This window comes from Pezoporus wallicus, unplaced genomic scaffold (assembly GCF_028554395.1).
Source record: "Pezoporus wallicus isolate ANWC-B61680 ecotype Strahan unplaced genomic scaffold, APGP_CSIRO_Pwel_v1 scaffold_11491, whole genome shotgun sequence".
In the NCBI taxonomy this organism is placed as follows: Eukaryota; Metazoa; Chordata; class Aves; order Psittaciformes; family Psittacidae; genus Pezoporus; species Pezoporus wallicus.
In genome coordinates this window covers 10,162,869-10,184,665 of record NW_026642649.1, presented here as the reverse complement: position 1 = coordinate 10,184,665, position 21,797 = coordinate 10,162,869, and the positions used below count along the sequence as shown (strand labels likewise).

At 43.8% G+C, this 21,797-nt stretch overlaps 1 protein-coding gene across 5 annotated transcripts in view; it reads right to left on the bottom strand.

Annotated features, from left to right (window-relative positions):
• The window catches only part of GLI3 (GLI family zinc finger 3), a 205,537-nt gene that overhangs the window by 126,915 nt on the left and 56,825 nt on the right, over window positions 1–21,797 (bottom strand). For 4 of the 5 annotated variants that reach the window (XM_057431423.1, XM_057431424.1, XM_057431426.1 and 1 more), the window contains one exon: window positions 11,858–12,100. In XM_057431423.1, coding sequence (XP_057287406.1) covers window positions 11,858–12,100 — 243 coding nt within the window. Of the gene's footprint in view, window positions 1–11,857; window positions 12,101–16,131; window positions 17,046–21,797 lie in introns of those variants that run through there. The other variant, XM_057431425.1, reaches the window with a different exon arrangement.

Below are 21,797 nucleotides of genomic sequence, written 5' to 3'. Positions count from 1 at the left end.
GAAAAAGAAGGACTGCCAAACCCAGCAGGCTAAGGAGAGTAACCGGAAGCATATAATTTACTGCTAATGGTTCAGTGTCTGCAAAGGACTGTTCAAGCTGTGCTCAACAAAAACTCAGTAATAACCAAAGAGGGGAGCAAAAAAAAAGGTAAGATGTTTGGTTTTACTTTCTGTCAAATACTGTTAAATATGAAGCACTTAAAAAATTAGAATGAAATAATGTAATAATGCTTTGTACAGGTGGTACCGAGGTCCCTGGCTGGGCCTTCAGACAAAACCATTCCCATGTAAACCTTAAAGAGGATTAATCCTCAAGGACCACTGTAATGAGACCTTAAAAGGCTGAACAACAGCAGCCTATCACGGAGGGAAGCAGTAGCCTGCTCCCAGAAGTCTTCTCTAGCAGAGTTACATCAAAGCAAACTGGGACCAGATAGCAGGATTCTGCAAGAATCCCTTATCTCGGCGCTAACGGATGCTTCTCCTCTGATTGTCTTGAACTGCCACCTGTCCCAGGCATCTTTGAAGGCAACGCTAAGCCTGTGATGGATCTGACCTCCTTGAGCTGAGATTCTTTTATGTCTTTCTTCATTTTCTGCTCTGTTACATTCTTTCCCTGCAACGCACACTACATGAAACAAAGGGAGTTCTCACTCCTTGACTTACTGTCCCCAGCTATTTGAAAGCAAAAAAACCCAACAATGTTAAGGATTATATTCCACCCGCAATATGGAGCTGTCCTCAGGAGACAAGCCTCTTATTTTTGAGAGTTATAACTAGATGGCTTTTACACGAAGGGACTTTACAATGAGGTTCAGCATTGCTGGGAGCCAAGATATGAAAGCTGCATATCGGAGATAGCTTAAAAACCAAAAAGGTTCATAATACACAAGTATATGAAAAAATCACATTGCAAAAATAAGCAGGAAAATAACCAGGAAGCAACAAGCCTCAGAGAAAACAGCAAACTACTGCAGGGTATGCATGCATCCCATATTGCACACAAATACCCTAGGATACCAGCATCCAGCATACTGTAACAGTGCCGAATCCATCCAAGATAAAATTAGTTGGCCAGTTCAAGTAAAATAGCAGCAATCAGATCTTTCTACCTAAGACACACTAACATAAAGCATACACCCAGCTCACATAAAGGGTTTTTACCATGGATATCACATCAGGGTGTGTCTGTAAGCAGCAATATGCTGGCAACCACGCTCCCACCATCCTGGTGATATATATTTCTAGTAGGCATCAGCCAGAGATAGAGCTGAAGATGGGTTCAAGGGCCTGTCACCAAGTTTTAGTCTGATAGCTACAAGCCACAGTACACAAGTCACCACAGTCCTAAAAAGGCTGGGCTGAGGAGGAATGGTGCTATAGGTCTGGTTTCCCCACTCTGGCACTTAATTCTGGACCAGTTTTTAAGCCTTTTTCTTCTAAGTACATGGCACCGTCAGAAGGACAGGAAGCAAAGGCTAGCTAGGGTGAAGAGGACATTGTCTGCCAAGAGCACCTCAGTGACATGCACTGACAAAATATAAGGGTATCATTAGCTGCATTTAGATGGGACTCATGGAAGTACCACGCAGCAGGACTGGAGCAGGAAAGAGAACGCACCTTCTGCTTTGGAAGCTGCCTGGGAAGTAACAGCCAGGAGAATTCCATCAGCCATGTAAAAGGCAAGATTCTGCACACACAGCTGAGCTGGACACTTAAGCTCTCATCATTACACACAGGTAAGGAAAGACTGCAGCAAACCCCCTCTGTACAGACCACCTTTCTGTGTGGCATACACCCAACACTAACATCTATGGGAGGACCACCACAGCAGGCTTTGTCCTCAATCTGCCTCTCTGGTTTATAACGTACAGAGGACAAAAGCACTACTAAACACAGGATGTGTGTTAATCTGCGATGTACAAGATAACTAACTCCTGTCTTGGAAGATACATGCACTTCTTCACAAGAACCCAGAAACACTTGCACAGGACAGCACGTTAGGTTTCATTCAGTTTTGTGGGGTTTTTTTCCATGGGAGCTGACAAAGCCAGATCAGGACTTTGGTCTTCATTTATAGGGGTTTCTTCAGCCGGCTTTATCTGCCTACAAGCCTGTTTAAATTTAAATGAAGTTGACAAATCAAAATCTCTAAGAGTGAAAATAACCACAGAGCATGGTCACTGCCAGTCTCAGGCAATGCAGAGGCATATATGAGCAGGCCATACATCAGACTTTCTAAATCAAACATCCCAAGCACTGGGCAGCTCAGTGATTAGCCAGTGATATATGACTAGTGCTGCTCTTCTCCCTTCTAGTTGAAAGAAGAAAAAAATCCCACTCATGTCATAGCAGCAATTTATGTTTTTGATGTCTGGCTCCAATTTATTGTTAAAAGCACTGTAGATCACTGGCCTTGATGCCAACTCAAATACCGTCCAGCATGAAACATGGTTTTGGTGCCAACAGCTTCCTATCACTGTACCATGCTGGTACATCCCGGTGAAGTGAGCAACCCCTGTTTATAGAAAATACAGGCCTTGATCCAACAAACCTTATTCACCCAAGTAACCCAATTTCATTTCAGCAACTACATCTAACAGAAGTCAAAGCCAAAGCTGGAGCCTTTCAGCAGCAGTATCAGTAGGCAGGTTGGTGAAAATCCTACAAATCAAATGCAGTACCTTTTTATGCTAAGGAGTTTGACACACTGGAATGCAACTTATTTCAACACATTCTACCTCATTAGTTATTTGCTTCAACACTCGGTATGGTGTTACACTCAGCTGTTACCATATCAGCCATTTATTGACAAGTATGTCATATGCCAGTACTTTTGGCTTGCTACCATAAGCTACTTCAACAGGGGACTGTAGATAGAGGAATAATGATATTCAGCTCTTCATTTGCAAAATGGTAACATGGATCCTTGGGAATTATGATTTACAATTACAACTAGCACAAGGAGCAGGTAAGATTAAAGGGCAGAATATAAGGCAACTGGGGATTATTCCAAAGTTCACTGAAGCCAGCAGCTGTTGATTCACTGAATTCATTGGGCTGTGGATCAGCTCCGTTTGGCTGCTGGGAGAAATGATGGCTCAGGGCAGCATTGAAATGTGAAAGGGAAACCAGAATTAGCAGCGGGGCAAGCTCACAGCTCCCTTAGTGTGAAGCTCACAGCTCCTGTGTGAAGCCAAAACCAAGCATAATTTGGATGAGAAAGTGATTCTGATATCTGAAGAGTTATCTGTGCTGAACTCAAAAATCTCAGCAAGACAAATCCTGAAAGACAATACATTTGCTTCTCCTCTGTTATTCATTTTTAAAACAAGGACAAAGATAATGGACAAGCCTATGAGCATACACACTCCCATGCACTTAACTGTCTTTCTGCTGCTGTGTACTGACCACCACCACACATGCCAATGACCACACATCAATACACCAGTACTCTTTAAAACACAGCTACCAATACACTGGTGTTTAGCAGTGTATGGGTTACCCACACTGGTGGCTGCTGCCTTAGCTGTAAGTCATATGATCACAGATAAAGGTATCGTATATAGAGAATCATAGAATAGTTAGGGTTGAAAAGGATCTTAAGATCATCTAGTTCCAACCCCCCTGCCATGGGCAGGGACACCTCACACTAAACCATATCACCCAGGGCTTTGTCCAACCTGGCCTTGAACACCGCCAGGGACGGAGCATTCACAACCTCCCTGGGCAACCCATTCCAGTGCCTCAGCACCCTTACCGGGAAGAATTTCTTCTTTATAGCCAATCTAAACTTCCACTGTTTAAGTTTTAACCCGTTACCCCTTGTCCTGTCACTACAGTCCCTAAAGAAGAGTCCCTCCCCAGCATCTCTATAGGCCCCCTTCAGATACTGGAAGGCTGCTATGAGGTCTTATATATATGTAACTCCACAGGGGTGAGTGCTCCTGACATGATCTCCAACCTCAGACATGACCCTCTGAGCAAGCTCAAGAGCCCAAGTTGCAAGTAATTAGTAAGAATTTCAAGAGTACTGTGTAGACTACCCAAAAGCCAGGCTAAGAGAAAGCTAACTGGGTTGCTTTGTGTGAATAAAAGGAAGCAGAAGCTAAGAGGCTCTCCTCCCAAGTACTGAGCTCAATCAATAGGTATAAAGCTGTATTTGCTAGTGATCCTGAAAATGGTTCAGCAATCAGAGCATTTAAACTGTCTTAAAAGTAAAGGCCTGTTCAATCCTGGACTCCAAACAGAGGCTGAAGGTGCTACTGAGAGACTTCAGTGGGACAATCTTGAAGCTGCACCTTGCCAACAGGAACCGTGCTGCCAGTTCAGAACCTCCTTTAGCAAGCCCACGCCATGGGGAGAGCAGGCCCATGGTGCCCCAATGCTGCTATTAGCCCCACTACCTGGCCTGAGGCATCCTCTGGGACACAACACCCTCCTCCAGTGTCCACTCATTTTGGCACAAGAAGGGTAGTGCACGTCTACATCTCAGTGACAAGCACTCGGGATGCAAGGAAATTTACATAAGGGAATCACAGACTGTTTTGAGTTGGAGATTAAGATCATCTAGTTCCATCCCCCCTGCCATGACAGAGGAGCACCCTGCAGACATCACTCACTCTGCAACCCAATTATTCCCACAGATTTCTTCACAAGAGCTGGATGATGGCAGTGGAGATGAGGATAAAAAGAACTGAATTTAAAAGTTTGTTTGCCACATTTGGACATGGTGATTGAAACATTACAAGACTGAGGAGGATTCAGTCTTATAATGAGATCTTCGATACTTTAGAGGTCTAAGATGGGACTATGTATATCCAAGATGCTCATACAGAGTTGACAGATAGATACAACACAGGATGTACTGAAGACCCGTCTTCCTAGGGTGGCAGACAAACCAGCTAGGATCCTCCCAGGCATGAAAATGGCACTGCTTAGGCAACTGTATTCCTTCTATAGCACTGACCACATGGAAGGCCACCAATGCAAGAGAACCATCTCCCTGGTAGTGTAAAGCACTGCCCAACAGTTAAGTACATGGCTTGTACTCACCATCCCAGGAGCATATACTTCAGTTCTTGATGAAAATCATGATCACTGAACTAGCACCTGGTTCATGTGTTCCCCATACTTTGCCATAAAGTTGCTGCAGTCACAAAACTCTTTATAGATGGACAGAGCATCTGACACCAAAAGCTGCACGAGGCTGAGTTCCACCTAACCCTTCTCAAAGCTCTAACTAGCCAAGTCAAAGAGGCTGCTTTTCAAACCCCATCCCTTTGGCCAAGAAATGCTCACAGGACAAAGCACTCACAAAAAGCTGACTAACAAACAGCAACTTCAGGCATTATGGGTTGCTTCAAGATTTGCAACAAGTGATGTTTATCTTCCTTTGGCCCCTGGTTCCCTACATACCTGTCATACTTGGCCAACCACTTGCGCTACACAGCCTCAACAGCACAAAGATCACTCTGATAACTAATAAAAAGAAGGAAACTAATGATCTTGCCTGTTGAAATGGTAGTAACGAGCACCACAGTTATGTGTCAGGCTGGGGGGTTTTGGTGTACAGCAATGGGAAGTACCACATCTGCATGCCAGCAGATCTCTGGGAGGGAAGAATAAATTTATCCAAACTTCTCAACTCAGACTTCTATGGCTTCTAATTTTATCTTTTTCCCCACCTTCCAGCTGCTGTCGCTATGGAAGTTACCATGTAGGGACACAACCATCAGTCCAAACCCGCTACAGACCTTGTAACAAGGCTCTCCAAAGACAGAAATGCCCACCTATCAAGGGACACAGCAACTCCTGAAGCAGCTTTTCATTCTCTCCTGATTTAGGGACAGTTGATCTGCCTTGAGGCTAGAAATAGATTACATTATTTCTTGGCTTACCACCCCGACCCCCCACCCCCCAAGTTCTTAACTATGATTCTATGGCTCTGAGCAATGTATTCTGTCTCCTTCCATGAAGGCAGTATTCAACAAACACATACTGTAAAGTATCTAACACAGGTTTAAGTGACAAACCAAATCAATATGTGAAAGAGGGGTTTTACATTTATTTTCTCTTTTTTCAGGAATGGGAAAATGAAGACAAAACCTCACCCAACAGCTTACATGCACCTGAACAACCAAAAAAAAAGGAGACAGTAACAGAATCCATCTGCTTCTCAGAAGGCTCCATACCTGGTAGTGCCTGGCAGGTAAATTCTCTTTAGGGGATTCATTTTCTTTCAATGGGATCCTCAGGACACAGAAATTTTGAAGTCCAGCAGAATTACAGGGCTATAGGAGACATCATAAATACCCTAATTCTGTCCTCCACACAAACACTATCACCTCTTTCTGTGTCATTGCCTGTAGTTTCCAGATGAAATTATTACTACTGGTAACAACAAAAAAAAGTCAATATTCAAAGGTATGTATTCACCCACCTAAAACCAAAACAAAATAAAGAACTATTGAAAGATCACCTTTCAGCTTCTCAACCACATCACATATCAAGATGCTCGCAGCTCTGCAGCCTGTCTCATAGTGAGGAAAGAGAAAACCAGGTAGAAGAAAGGTTGTCTCAATGTCCTACTTCTAGGTGTAAATCTATGGGTGCAATTGTTACTTCCAAGTGAGAGATTCACACAGGGGCAGCAACTCCATGGCTCTCACAAGACTGTTTATGCCACAAAATTCCTCCAGAGAAACAGGCAGGAATACTCATAATAAGCAGAACTTCTCAAATACAACCCAGGAGGTTTGGGAGGCCTCTTGGAGAACGTTTTGCCATTTATAAGCTGTTAAGCTTACAAGGTCTGCAGCACCTTCCTGAATTTCAAACTGAAGTTGTCTCTGACTCTAAATTTGATTTTGAGAACAGTAACACTTTTTTTGTTGGAGGCTACTGAAAGATACTATTATATTTCACATTTTTATCCCAAAATCTTCAATGCAAACAAACATGCTGATTTTTCTTGAAGACCACCATTTCAGTTGCTCAGCTGACACCAGTAATCTGACATTCACTTTTATACTACAGGCTTTTTCCTGTGAGCTTTATTAAAAGCTTTAGATTTCCCCTTTTTTCAACTATCCCTCCATGACAACATTTGGAACCCACCCCATAAATCACTGTCAGTGGAGAGTTTTGTTACCAAAGCACTTAAGCCCCTCCCCTGCAAAAGGCTGCAGAAAGAGCTAAGAATTAGGACCTAGATTTTCAGAGGTATTAAGAGGCCAAGCTCGCTTTGAAACTGGAAAGCCCCTAAATGTCTCTAAAGACCCCAGCCCTAAATCTCTACAAGGATTCCTTACTGACACTCTCCTACTGCTCTCCCAACAAGGCTGGAGGGAAACCCTCTGCTAAAAGCTGTCCCAGGCTCATGCTGCCCGGTGACACTGAAAAGCTATAGGCAAGTTAAATTCCCACTTTGGGACACTCCAGTCGTACCCCTGGAGTTCCAAAATATACCAGGGGAGACAAGGGAGGCCACCAGCTCCCCCCTCTACAAAGCAAATGAGGACCCATATCTGTGAGCTCTCATCTGGACTGCTCTGACTGTCAGAGCTGGCCTTCATGGTTCAAGCGCCACTGCCATGAAAAGCCATTGCTTTTACTTACTGCATTTTAAGACAGTGTTTCCAGCTACCTGTTTGCATTTACAGAAACAGAATCTGATTTCTCCTGCTTTTCCTCTTCTACGGGGACATGAAACAAAGAGGATTTCTTGTCAGTAGAAATTAAAGCTCAGTAAATAAACAAGTGCACCTCGTGAACCTGCACTGGATTTTCCCTGCTGTGGTCTTTTGCTCATGTTGCCAATTGATTTTGAAATGACACTAACACTGGGTAATCTAACCCAGGCAGTTATGTGGGGTTCGATCCTTAGAAAGCACAAGTCCAGGGACATTCAGTGGGAACCGAGGGCAATCAATACCTTAGGAGGGTTAATCCTATGAAATGTGCAATAAGCAGTTCCCACTTCCCAAGACACAGAAGCTTCAAAGCCAGCAGAATACCAGCAGCCCTGGTAAGGAGGTAAAAGAAAAAAAAGAGGGGAAAAAAAGGAGTTCCTGCTTTGAGCTACATTCAGTGAAACCTTTTGGAGATTAAGCGATGTCCCAGAAAGAGAATCCTGCCAGGGCCACTCCTGCATATACAGATTGTTAGATCAGAGCCAACTGAACTGTCACTGCTTTTTACTTCAGATAATTCTTCAGGCTTTACTAATTAGGTACGAACAATTCTTTCAGATGAGCTGTGAAACCCAGGGAAGAATACCAGCAGTATGTTTTAAATCAAAGTGTTTACATCAGGAATGATTCATTTTTTCCATGAGGAATGACTTGCAAGACAAGCAGCCTTAGCACTGCCATAAATCTGCATGAGAATTAAAACTGGGAAAGAACATAAAGAGAAATTGCTATCCCCACCACCCCTGCCTCAGCCCCACCTCTAGAGAAAGAATCTACACTAACAAGGGGCTCCGACTACCACTGCAATCAGTGTTTGGGAAACACATGGGCTTAAATCTATTTAAGAAACACTGTGATTAAGCTCAGTGACCCCGCTCTCTTCAATGAAGGCGCAACACTTGAAGGCAAACTCCAGCACTGTCATCTGCCCTAAAGCTTTTCAACAGAAAAAAGTTTATAAAAAAGTTTAAAACCACCACAAACCCAAGACCTCCACACTTTGTTTAAATGGTGATTAAGAAATACCTAACAAAAAAAACACAAAACAAAGCTGTCTGGTTCAGGCCTGTATGTTTTCCCTCTTATCCCTCGAGGATAGAGGGCCGTGAGCTGAGCACGAGGCCACGCTCTTTTCCTCTGCTGCTAAATGGTTGAGGGGTTCTCTGGCAGTGCAGAAGGGCTGCCGGCTCTACGGCATGTTTCATCCCAGCTGTCTGAAAAGCTGGTCCACTTGAAACACAACCATTATCCCCACCCGCAGCACTCTGCAGGAGAGCAAACTCCCCCTCAATGAGGTATTTATTCCGCATATATGGGAACTATTATTTCCAACTTTTACAACAGTCATTTTAATTAGGGAAGAAAAATGAGAACAAAAAAGTCCTGCAATGCACAGAGAGACACACGTATTTACATGTAGAACTGGAAAGCATTCGGGTTGTTTCTAATAACTGCAGCTCCTGGAGGGGACATGCCTTCCACACACAATTGACTTAAATGCTCTTTTTCTTTTCTTGCCATAAAAATATACAGATGTCTTTCTTCAAAAAAATTATTTTCCCTTTTCCTGTCTTACAGGAAGCCTGCCCGCACTTTTAAATACAAAGTGGGTATAAATAGAAGCACAAATTAGGCATCTTGAAAAGTCTGTATTTTCCAACCACAGAGAAACTAAGAAATTGCTGTGAGTGTTTACATATCTGACTGTGTTGAATTAAAAACAAAACTGTGTTTTCTATCCATATGCCCAGCAAAACAGGCAAAAAAACTAAGGAAGGGAACAATAGACTTAGTGGTTCTTCACCTGTTGCTACAGTGGGACTAGGGTGTCTTTACATTATTCAGCCTTCTTCATATGGCCCACTATAACTGTCAGCCTGAATACAGTCACCACTTTCATGAAAGCATGTCTTACATATATAAATGATACAACCACTATGAAAATTTCAGTGAGCCTGTCTGCTTTCCTATAAATCTAACTAGACATTTATCTCTTTAGTTGTCCTTCCGTATCACATTTATTAAAGGTAAATAAAAGCATGATGGCTCTTTAGATGACATTAATAGCTTGAGGGATTTTTATAAATCACTGAGTAGCAATGTCCAGCTCACAACAGCAGTGGTGAAACAGGTCTGCCCATCTGATGTTTTCTGACTTAGCCTTCTGCTTTAACATCATGTTGCTCATTTAAAATTAACTCATCTCCTGTTTCTTTCCTGTTGTAACTTCTGCTGTTCTCTCAACTTCTGACATCAATGTTTTTCTAGCAGCCCACGTATCCCAGCCAGCTAGTGTTGTTGGTCACTATACAGATGCAGTAGCTTCATTAAATTGAGAACTCTCAAATTCAATGTAACAAAAAAAACTAAATGCAAACCACTCAGACTCATTCTGGCTGGTCAGCCCTTCTCCAGTCTGAATTTTCAGTAGTATCAATAACTTCTTGAACTAGATTTAAGGGGTGAGCTGGCAGCTGGTCAAAGCAGCAGTCATTACCACTAAATTCAGCATCAGGTTTGCTGCTTATTTGGGAGGTTGTATTTGTCACACATTTCATCTCTCCCCACCTGTACTGCCTACAGAGAAGTTATCTGGCTTCCCTAATAAGGTATATTTTATTTGGGGGTTGCATTAACAAGCTATAAGCTACAAATGGTGTCTCTGACCCACAAGCTCACACCTCTCTACATGCCATGGTTCATGAGCGGTCCTTTACTCTGCACATCCACTCCTCTCTCTGGCAGAGGAGTCTGCTGCTGGTGCGCTGCAGCACATCCTCCCAGACACAGAGATGAGTAACTCCCCCAGTTTGAGCAGGGCTCTGTGAGAGAGCAGGAGGAGGGTGTAGAGAAACCAACTGCCTACACTGAAAGAGAGCTCAAAAGCTTAACTGCAAACTTTTCCCCTAAATACTGATCCAAACTACAAAGACAACAAGTGTTCCTTTTCTCATAATACCTCCATCCTTATTAACAATCAGGCTTTTTTTTTTTTGTTAAAGGAGGCTGGTGAGACTTAAGGTTGTGCAAGACATACTTTGATCTGCACCCTGATGAGTGAACATTCCCCTTTGCTGCTAGCCCAACTAATGAAGGGATAAAATTAGCTTTTATCCCTGGCACTTTCCTGAGCGAAAAAAACATGCACTAATCAGCTGTCCTCACTAATCAGTCATCTGGCTAATGACCTTTTGCCTTAAAACACTCAAATTTCTGAATGATGTGGAAGGCAAAAAAAAACCCAACACAGACTGGCCCCTCTTTGTGGGTCTTAAGCCTATCATCTGGAACTGGAGACTGGGAGGTTAAATCGCAAATCTGTATCCTGACTGGGTGATAAATCTGTAATCAAAAGGCACAAGCCTTGACACCTCAAGATGTACTTCATTACTACACAACTAAATGGGGTTGGTTTTTTTTCCTTTCTTTTTCTGTAAACTAGAAGCAGATGAAAAAAAAAAAAAATTGCTTAACTCCCTCCTATTTTGCCTGTGGAGAAATCCATTCCACATCTGTGTTCAAGTGTCAGTTAATTTCTTACTTCTTTATTAATGCCTGAGCAGGAATTCAGAAGTTGAAAACATTTGCCTTTCTTTTCCTGCCCCAAAACTTCAGGGAAGAAAACGGCAAAACCACTCCATGAGCCCACAGAGTCAAACACACACAAATCCCTAAAAAGCCTCGGAAACAAAGCCTCCCAAAAACACAGCAACAAGCCTTCCAGTCCCCAGCCCCCTGCAATTCCTCACTGCACAAGGCACAGTCCTTCCTCTGAATACCATACTTGAACCTTATTTTAAAAGAGGGATTTTAAGGCCTGTTTCATTTTCCTTCTGTGCCTTCCGTAATGAGCCTTCCCCCCCTCCTCCTTCTTGCATTAAGGAGGTGGGGCAAACGCAACCCTGGATGGCTGAGGAGGATTAGCAACAGATGAGATGTCCTGTGGAAGTTGTTTTGCAGAGGCCTGTGGCGATTTCAAGCTGCAATACTGCACCCTGGTTTCTAACTTCATAGCGAAGACTGTGTTTACCTCAAGCTCCCCCCAGACAAGGCAGTCCTCCCTGGGGACAATGCGAGGCGACAAACAGAAATCACATTACATTTGACAGCCTTGAGAGCCTTCCAACCTTGCATCCCCAAATGACCCAGCACTCGATACTCACGGTAATGAGGGTCCATGTAACCGTTTCGGGGGTCCATGGTAAACAGCGTCCCGCGGTAAGGTACAGAAGGTTCGGGAAGGTGCGATATAGATCCATGGATCTCTTTCTTGATTAATGAGGCCCTTTCCTCACTCGACGTGGAAGGCTCTTCACTGATCTTGCCGAGGCCTTGCCCACCCTGCGGCTGCATTGTGATCGCGTTCCTTCTCTCTCTGTGATAGGTCTGCCCAGGACTTTCATCCTCTGCAAAAAAAACGAGGGAGAAGAAAGAAAGAAGGGAAGGGGGAAGAGAGACACACACTTTTAGCCCATTTATAGCTAACAGAATAAAAAGAAGTTCTTCCCCCTCCCTCCTCCTCATCACCCCCTCCTCACGGTGCAAGTTGGTGACAGTAGGTGCACGTGTGGCTATGAGGGATGCTCTGGGGAAGGCTGCCTGCTCCAAGCGGGAGGCTGCTGGGCAGTAGATCATCGTCACCCATGCGCCGATGCTCCTACCGGCAGGGCTATCAATTGTGCGAGGACAGACATAGGCTTGCTGTTTTCTTGCCTCTGGGACAAGGAGACTGGGAGTTTGGGCTTCCTGATGGGGAGGCAAGAAACAATTTGTCACGAAGAGGAGAAGATGAACCCCAACAGCAGGGTCTAAATCAAACCTAGCCACCCACCGCTGCCCTGCGGCCCAGCTCCAGTGCCTGAGGATTGCCTGTGTGAGACGCTGGAGCCTTGCAGGAAGGTTAGCAGCGATCAGAAGGAAGGTGAGCAACAATAAAATTGCTTAAGATACAGCACGAGCAGCATCAGGCAGGCCCAAGTGAGGCCACCCACTCTAACAGGGTCACCACATGGACCAGTGTGCCAGCGGGTGGGAGCATGCTCCCCATCCCGCTTTTTCCCCCCATATCCACACAAACAAATCCTCAAATTCTTGTTCAAATGAACAAAGGGAAAAGGTGGGGGAAAAATTAGAAGGGTCAAACTCAAGCCTGTCTGGAGCAAGCCTATGGTACCACTTGTAGGGGGAAAAGAGCCTCCTGAGGATAGCTCTACCAGCCTTCCCTTGCAGACAGCCCCAGAACCAGGAGCTCCCACAGGAATTTTAACCCCTGGGGGCCACATGTACCCTTCAGAAACCAAGCCAAGTGGTTCTGTTCCTCAAAAGCCAGATGCATGTTCCTGGGTACATTTTACACATGCCAGAGGGGTTTTGTTAGCTCTGCTGTAGCTGCTCTCCTTAAGTTGCATTTATTGCTTTGAAATACAGAGACCTTTCTCTAAACAAAGCATGATTGCTGGCTGTAACCCTTGGCTGATACCAGGCACGCTCTGAGTACAGCCCTGTCCAAGTCAACCATGCCTCACATGTGGGTGCACACCAGTACATCTTGAAGTAGTACTGGTATATACGCTCAGCTTCAGAAGTTGCTCGGCAGTTCTAGAAGTACACGAGGAACCTCGCGTTATTAAAAACCAGGCACAAAAATAGCTAACTAGAAAGGAAATGAAAACGCCCTTAGGAAATAAAGCTAAGGTAAACCTACTCTACAACACACAGGCAAGGAAGAATCATTGACAATGGTGCCAAGATTGCGCTCAAGTTGTCAGAGATCAGAGGTCAGGGCTAACTTCTCACTTGTACCTTGCCCTGGTGCACTCATTCACGCACCGAAAGCGCCAGCCAGCAATTTACCAGGAGACTAACTACTTTCATCAAGCCTGACACCAGCCTAACTCAACCTATTTGCCTTCATGTGAATTCGATTAGAAGCAGGCTCTGTACTTAGATACCTGGAGCTGAATTTTGGCCATTATACGCACAAACTAGCTATGCCATTCCTTTGAACGCAGCGCTCAGTAAGCTTCTCCCTGCCCCCTCTCCTCCCAAGTACCTACAACAAGAAAACCCAGCAGTGTAGCCTATTCAGTGCTTAATTATTTTCCTATCTCCAAGTATTACAGCAACCGGGGTCTGCTGACTTATCAGCATCTTCCAGGGACTGAATTCCTTTAACAGCCAGCAGTAATTCTCCATACAGAGCTTTTTCAGGGTTGGGTCTGAGGAGAAAGAGTTAATGGAAATGGACAACACCACTGCAGAGTTTAAACCCTTTGCCCTTTTCTACTTTTTATTAATATGCACAGGCACCGGTCCCTGCTCTGGATTAGCAGGGTTTAAGGTTTCAACTTTTTACACCAAAGCTGGTTTTAGTTAGCGAACTGCAAGAAGGGAGTTTAAAAACTTTAACAATTATATGAGGTTTTTAGAAAGCTGCTTGTATAACTGAAAAATAAAGAAAATAAAACACCCCAAAGTCATATTTTCCATCACATTTCTCTCTAGCCAGAGTCTTTTATGGTAAATTTCAACCTACAGTGAACTTTCACTGATGAGAGGTAAACTCTTGTAAAAATAGGGGATTACACTCCATTTGAAATCCTGACAGACCCTCAAGCAGAGCAAACTAACCTGTGCTACCACAGCACGGAAAGCAGCACGCTGGAGTGATTTGTGGGGCTGTATAATCAATCCAAGGATCAGATAGGATTTCAGTTCTTTTACTCTTCCATATAAAGATAATATTTGTTAAAACTGCCATCCTGGGACACAACAAGGAGCTGATGTCTGTCTGCAGGCTCCACTTTTATGCTTTCCTTCTCGAAACATGCATGTGTCATGAATCAAGGTAGCGACTGCTATGGAACAAGCTCATTTTCCAAATTGCCGAATGAAATTCAAAACCTACTTTCAGTAACTTTGAAACTAAAGGAAAAATGTGGTTTGTTTTAATCAGCTTTTTCTTTTGGTTCCTCGAGGAAAAAGAAAAAACAAACAAAAACCATATTAAAAAAGCAGTATTTTTACATCTGCATCAACCAACTCTCTCCCCATTAAGAAATTACCGGTGTGTGATGTTAGAAGTGAAACCGTTTTTGTTTGCCATTTAAAAACTCCCCCAGTAGGATTTCAGTAAACAGGATTATCTATGCAATAAGAAAGTATACTCAATAGCCAAAGCACTTCACTAACTTAATGCTCTGCACTGCTGAGCTGCTTTGGATAGAGAAACTTGACAGCACCCATGCTCCGGGACACGAGCAGGCAGGCGGTTTGCAGGAGCTCCCCGAGTGGGAAACTCCTCCCGCAGTAACTAACGCTGCCGACTCTCCCCAGGGCAGGCGAGCCACTCCAGCGCGCCAAAAGGCACAAGCTGTCTAATCTTGTTCTGTTTCAGCTGAATCACTCAATAGAGTTTTCAGAGTAAGTGCGGGCGAGCCGTGCCAGGCCAAATTATTGACAGAAACATGCTGCCCACCATGGCAACAAGTGGGACTCTGCAGCAAAAGCATCAGCAAACAGCCCGCTTCTCCAGCAGCATCTGCCAAAAGGGGCTTACAGCCAGATACACAACAACTGTTACTGCTCTGTGCTCGCGTTTTAGAAGTGGCCAGCTTTAGGGTCAAAAGAAACATCCTATTTATTAAAGCCTTGCAGAGAGAAAAATGTCCAAGTTAAAGGGCCTGATCCTCCCTTGTATCTCCCATTTGCTTCCTGCTGGTATGATCCCACCAACTCCAGCATAGCTGATTCCACTTCATGTGGGTGTAAGAGAGGGGTTAAACCAGAAAAGAAAAGAGTAATCAGGCCCCAAGAGAAATCTGCATAAGCTTCTCTTTCTTCACGTACACCCTACGCTGTGTTAACAAGGCAGTGGCAAGACACACGTTACAAGTGCCCAGCCTGGAGCGACTGCATTAAGCCAAGATGCTCCCGTCCACTAAGAAATACCCAGTTTAGTGCTGCTCTTCTGATCAGAAGCGGTTTTCACCACAAGTGCTGAGCACCAAGAAACACCTCATTTAATCAACACGCTCTTTCAGAAAGCTCACACTGGACAGCAAACACTTAATTGCTAAGCTAGTTTATGTAGAAAATTAAAAGTCAGGACAGACCAAAACCTAATGCAGAAATCCATTAAACTTTCCTTCCTGCTGAATTGGGGTTTGTCTTTTTGCAGAAGAAGACAAAGTAGAAGCTCTTTTACTTTAAACCTTTTAAAGTCAGCAACTGAAAAAGTTGAGATCTATTGATAGCCCACACAAAACACCCCATCAGTCTCACCACCCCTGCTTAAGCAAGCCAACGCCTCCCGGTTAAATCTATCCATGTACGAAGTTTCAGCACTGCATTCCTGCGAGCAACTCGGAGAGCATTATTACTGTCTCATGAGCAATGTGCCGACACACCTCAGCTAGGTAAAAGACAAGGTACTTACAACTCAGTCCAGGAGACCCTGGCTGATGCTCCCTCCAAGCTCTTCTCTTGACCAAGTTTCTCTGGCTACCGGGACGTGGGCATTCCTCCCTCTCCTTCTGGCTGTCTCTCTCCCTTCCCCCCCACTCTGAGGCAGTGCTGCTCCCATTAGAGGAATTAAAAGTGGTTGGTGCCATGCTAAATCTAACAAGCTCATTAGTATTCTTCCTGTGTGCTTCCTAGTGAACTCTCCCTATTCAAGCAGCTCTCTCTAGCTGAGGGGTCAGGCGGCTAATCATTAAATCAAACTAATGTCACCCTATCACAATCGGCCTAAGAGAAGGAGGGTTTATTATTTCAGTTTATGCTAAATAAACGGTTTTACAAACGGTCTCCAAGCAAGGTCAACAGCAGCTTCAATTACAAGACAAACTTAACAAGAGTTGCTATAAACCAAGTGCTCCATATTGACCTAAGCACAAGCTCGGCTCCGCATATTGCCACTAGCAGGATTGTACAGGAATGCATATTGTAAAATAAAGGAAAGGGTAATCTTTTCTTTGCCAGAATTTGTGACTGCACAGAGACTGCTCATTCACCTCTCCCCAACCAGCTTGCTGCTCAGCTCAATTCACCCCACACAAAGGCTGAAGACCAGACCTCAATGGACCGAGTGAAACATGTTCAAAACTAGGCTCTCTATTGTGACTGAATTTCTTAACATCTTTTCAAAAAGCGGAGAATGCCTTGAGGCTAAAGGAAGAAACAGGCTAATGGTGAATTGGGAATACTGAGCAAATTTCAGAGCCCTTTCCTCCTAGCTTTTGAGGTTGAAAGCAAGCTCTTTCCTTTCAAGTTTCAAAGTCCTTTTTCCTCCCGCAGTGTCACAGAAGGATTTGAAAAGAAGGTAATTGTGCTCACAGTCCCCCTGATCAGAGCTTACGTCCTATTTCTGGTATTTCAGAATACTTCTTGCAATAATGGTGCATATAGCTCAATCCCTTAACCGTCCTGCACTCTGCAATTGCTCATTAAATGAACAATTGCTGGTATAAAATGCCTTTTATGTTCAAGGTCTGGATATAAGATAAGCATTCTAGTACTCTAAATTTGGTTTACTAAGGAAACTCTCCATCATTAAATTACAAAACTGAAGTCAGAATATCAGTCTTTCCCAGAAAAGTAGCATTTTAGGTTGCTGTGAGGCAGAAGGAAAGGGGGGAGTGTGTGGAATGTAAAAAAGACTGACTACTTAGATTCTTAATAGAATAGATACCCAAGTAAGAAAGCAATTTCCCTTACTTAAGCTTAAGAAGGTCTGAGACTTGGTATTTGCTTCCTCAAAACAATGTAATACAGCAACCGCCACGCTCATCTGGACACATGAATCTGCACCTTCCCTCGTACACACGCTGATCGCTACTCTCTGGCCACCTTAAAAGCAAAGCAGGAGGAAATACATCTGTAGGACTGTGCCTGCCTTTAAAAACAGTGCATGTTATAACCAAAGGTTTGGTTTGGGTGGGTACAGTAGTTTAAATTGGGCAGTCTTGGTCCCAAGTTTGTTATTTTCCTGCATCTGGAGCAACTGCACATGAAGTACACACTCTGGGAACACTAACAGATATGATGGACAATGCTCATAACTGGCTTTAAAAATAGACTCCAACCATATGAGAGGCTACAAAATCTGTTAGATAAGAAGTACAGTACTCACTTTATTTGCAATGCTTAAGCATACCTTATACAAGACTTTTGTGCTTATAAATAGCATACATTATCTGAGCTCACCACTGAGAACATATAGATTTATATTCCCATTTGTAATGGATTTTCAGCTTAGTTATTCTCCCATTACCATATGTATAGTATTTTCCAGGAACTGCTTTGTGACCTTTGGAATATGAATACACAGCTCTTTCCCGGGGTTTTTTGTTTGTTTGAGAAACCTGTTATATTCTTTTGTTTGTCATCTTTAACTTTCACTGGAAGAAAAAGGATTTATCAAGGAGGCAGAAAGCAGACCCAATCCCAACAATACCTACATAATACTCCGCACACCCCCATTATTTTCCACAAATGAGATAAGTTCTGTTGCTGCATCTACAGCACAACTCAATTCAGTCCATTTTTTTGGAAGTCCAGAAGAAGCCAGAACACAATGCATCAATGCAGCTTCCATGACTTACAGAGCCTGATCCTGCACTTCTCCAGGTCAATGGCAGAGCTCCCACCGACCTGGAGAAGACAAGATTGGGCCTGTACAGTGCTTGCACTGCTCTAATGCTAAGTCAGCAACGCATCGCTATCAGTAGAACATGCCTTGCAGCCCTCTGCAGCTGTGCACTTTTCCAAAACTTCTGGGGAACCTGCTAATGGTATGAAGCAGCTTAAAATTCAGGTAGGCTTCTTCAGACACCTACATCAGAGACAGCCTTGTTAGAAGCAATATCTTTACCTCAAACTATTGATCATCCCAATGAATTTACACTGCCTGGTGCCTCCCCAGCTGCTCCCAACTAAATGCAAGTGGTTGAATTTGAACGGCCTTCAGTGAAATTCTGTAAAGTAAAACTACCTTTAAAGTTTCGTACAAGCAAAGATCTACTGAACTGGGAGCCTGCATCTAGAAACGCCAGCATCAGACCTATAGGTAGATGCTAAAAACCTTGAGGTAAAAAGTAATCCTACTTGGGGAACACAACAGATAGCTGCAGACACACCTACACACAAGGGCACAGGGTGCTGCGGAAACCTCCTTGTCAGTTCCAAGACTCTCGCCCTCAGAAGGCATACAAGGAGAGCAGGAGCTCTCCTTGCCCCTTGCTACCTTGCACCTTATCCTGTATCTCCTTGATTATGCAGGACATGGGGAGAAAGAAAAAGCAGTACTATTTGGGTAAATGCATGAAGTTACTGACCTGGTGCTCGAGACATCCCACTGACTTCAAGGACATTAGATCAAGCTGTGGAAGCTGCTTGCTGCGAACCAGATTCCCATGGTGTCCTGCTGGCCAAGTTTGCCTAAAGCTGCCCAGCAGAGCATGAGCCCCTGCAATGCCCAACCCCAGCCCGTGGGAGCTGATGGAGGCACTGATTTTCAGCAACCACGAGGTCAGGCTCCAAAGAAGTGGGAGCCTCACTTCTGAATGAGCCCTCTCCCAGCCCGTTTCCACACAGGCTTTAAAATAACAAAAACAAACAATTTAAATCAAACCAGCTGAAAGCCCTTTTCTCCCTTCCCAAGTTCACGACTATGTGTTTCTACCATGGCAGACAGTCGATTACTGCACTGATACTTAACACCATGCACAAGCGCAGCCCCTAGCACTCTGTTTTAGGCGTTAGTGACAGCATTGACTGCTGCAGGAGAAACACTAAACCCTGCACCTAGGTACCGAGCAGGTCATGACTTTAAAGTTTACCTTCATGGAGCCTGCGAGGCCCAAATCCCGCTTGCTTTACTCATACCGTATTCCCAGGGATTCAGAGAAACTACTCCTGAAAGCAGAGCAAGAGGGATTCACATCCAGCATCTGAAGTGCTCCAACCCTTGGGCACAAATGGTATGTGCCTGCAAAACGTATTGGAGCTATTTGTTAGCATGTAGACATGCTGTATCATTAGCTTGATGAGAAAAGGACTCTTAGCACTGGAAGTGCTTTGTAGTTCCAGTGGACAAGAAAAAAAAAAGCAAGCCTTAATGCAGAGAACATTTGAAGGTAAAATTAATTGGCAAAATGAACATGTAGCATGTGATTTCCCCTTTTAAATTTGCAGAACTACAGGGCAGGCAAAACCATCTCCTTTTCTTGCTGTAGTAAATTGTTTTGATTTTGCTACTTGACGACTGGGAAACTCACTAGAAGAAAAAAAAACCTCTCTTGCAAGAACAATCTTACTTTCTCATTTCTCCCTTCAAACAAAGTGTTCCACCTTAAAATCCAGCAAAAGACTGCCAGTTACTGCACAACAGCCCCAGCAAACTACAACATTTGATCCACATCTGCTGATCAGGGCTAAAACTCAAGCTCTGCACTCTCAGAGTATCTCCAGGATATTCCCTTCTCCAACATCTAGCCTCTTCAAAGAGCCAGGAGGCTCAAACATAACTCAGAAGAAGCTGACTATGGACATCAGGATCTGACTACCAGCAACCATTCCTCAGAAGGGAAAAGCTTCTCGGCCTCTTGCAAAACACTCAAAAGGATCCTGATTTGAAAACATTATGAAGTTCCTTGCATTAGCCAGTTATTAGACTGTTAGTCACTGCTTACTTTGAGCAGGCTAATTAGTTACATCAAAGGCACTACAATAAATTCCCAGGAGGGTTTGGGGGGAGAATGTATTTCTCAACCATCTAATAGTGCATTTATGCCTAACCAAGGGTAACTGCCTCATTTCACTCAGACACTGGGGGACATATTCTGTGATGCTGCCACTTTCTACCAAGCCAGCAGCAACCCTGGGCCTTAGAGCTGTTTTACAAAGCTGTTTGTAGTCTGATATAAATTTGATTAGCCCCACTTAGAAGCCACAAGAGTGAAGGAGGTGTTATAAACCCTTCGGTGCACCATATCTCTTTAACATCTATAGCCCAGGCACCTTGGCCTTGACAGAATAAACCAAGTTAACTTTAGTGTTGTATACAGTTTGCACTTCTTCCCTTTTTCTTTCCATAGGTTCAGACTACCAAGCACAATCACTGGCCAATCACTAAGTGGTCTGCAACAACCCAGAGCTACGACAACCCTTCAGAGTAGATGACAGAAAATCACCCATTTCATTACAAGATTTATTTATTGCTGCATCCTTTTGCACAGTTGCGGTAAGAGTCAGTGTTTCCATCACAGCCCTGTACCTCTGGCCTCCCAAGCACACCAGTTTAAAACTAAGTTATGGGTTACTCTGCCCTGATTTATGGTGGCTGCAATCTCAGCTGTGAACAATGATTTCATCAAGGGCCAAAATCTGAATGGCCTATAAAGCTTTTCATCTACAGATGTATATGTATTTCTCTACACACAGAAGTATACACATGTGGCCACAGCATTCACACATTCAACTCCACCTTACATTCCATGAAATTCAACCAATTGCAAAGGAAGCTCTGTGTGACACACGGATGTCTGCGTGTAAGTGTCCACACAGGGATGCTGGATACCTGAACACATAAATGAGACTTTTCACATTCCTCACCTATAGTCTAAATAATTCAGGAGAAGGCGGCTGCAAAAAAAAAATGCAAGACTTAACAGGAAAGGATGTTTTCAAGCAAATTAAAAACATCCCCAGAAAACTCTCAAGTCGTGTATGCCAAAGGATTTGATGCTCTGAATGAGCTTCTGGACTAAGTGCATTAGTTAGAAACTGCAGAGACACTAATGCACAGGTATCTTCAAATACTCCTTTTATCAACACTGCTCCTTCAAGAATGTGGTATCCTGAGAACCCCAAACCTGACACCATCTGTTTAACTACTAAGCAGATGCAGTAAGTGTTGAAGTTCAGAGGCTGTCTTCCCTACCTGGAGACACCCCCTTTAAAAAAAGAGGAAAGTCTCTCCTTAGGCTTTAACAAGTGCTTGACCAACCTAGTTTTTCCCCATCCAATCACTTTCTTCTCAGTATTTTTCACTAAAGAGGATGCACAGGCTCTGGCAGAGATGCACACTGCCCTACCACCTTC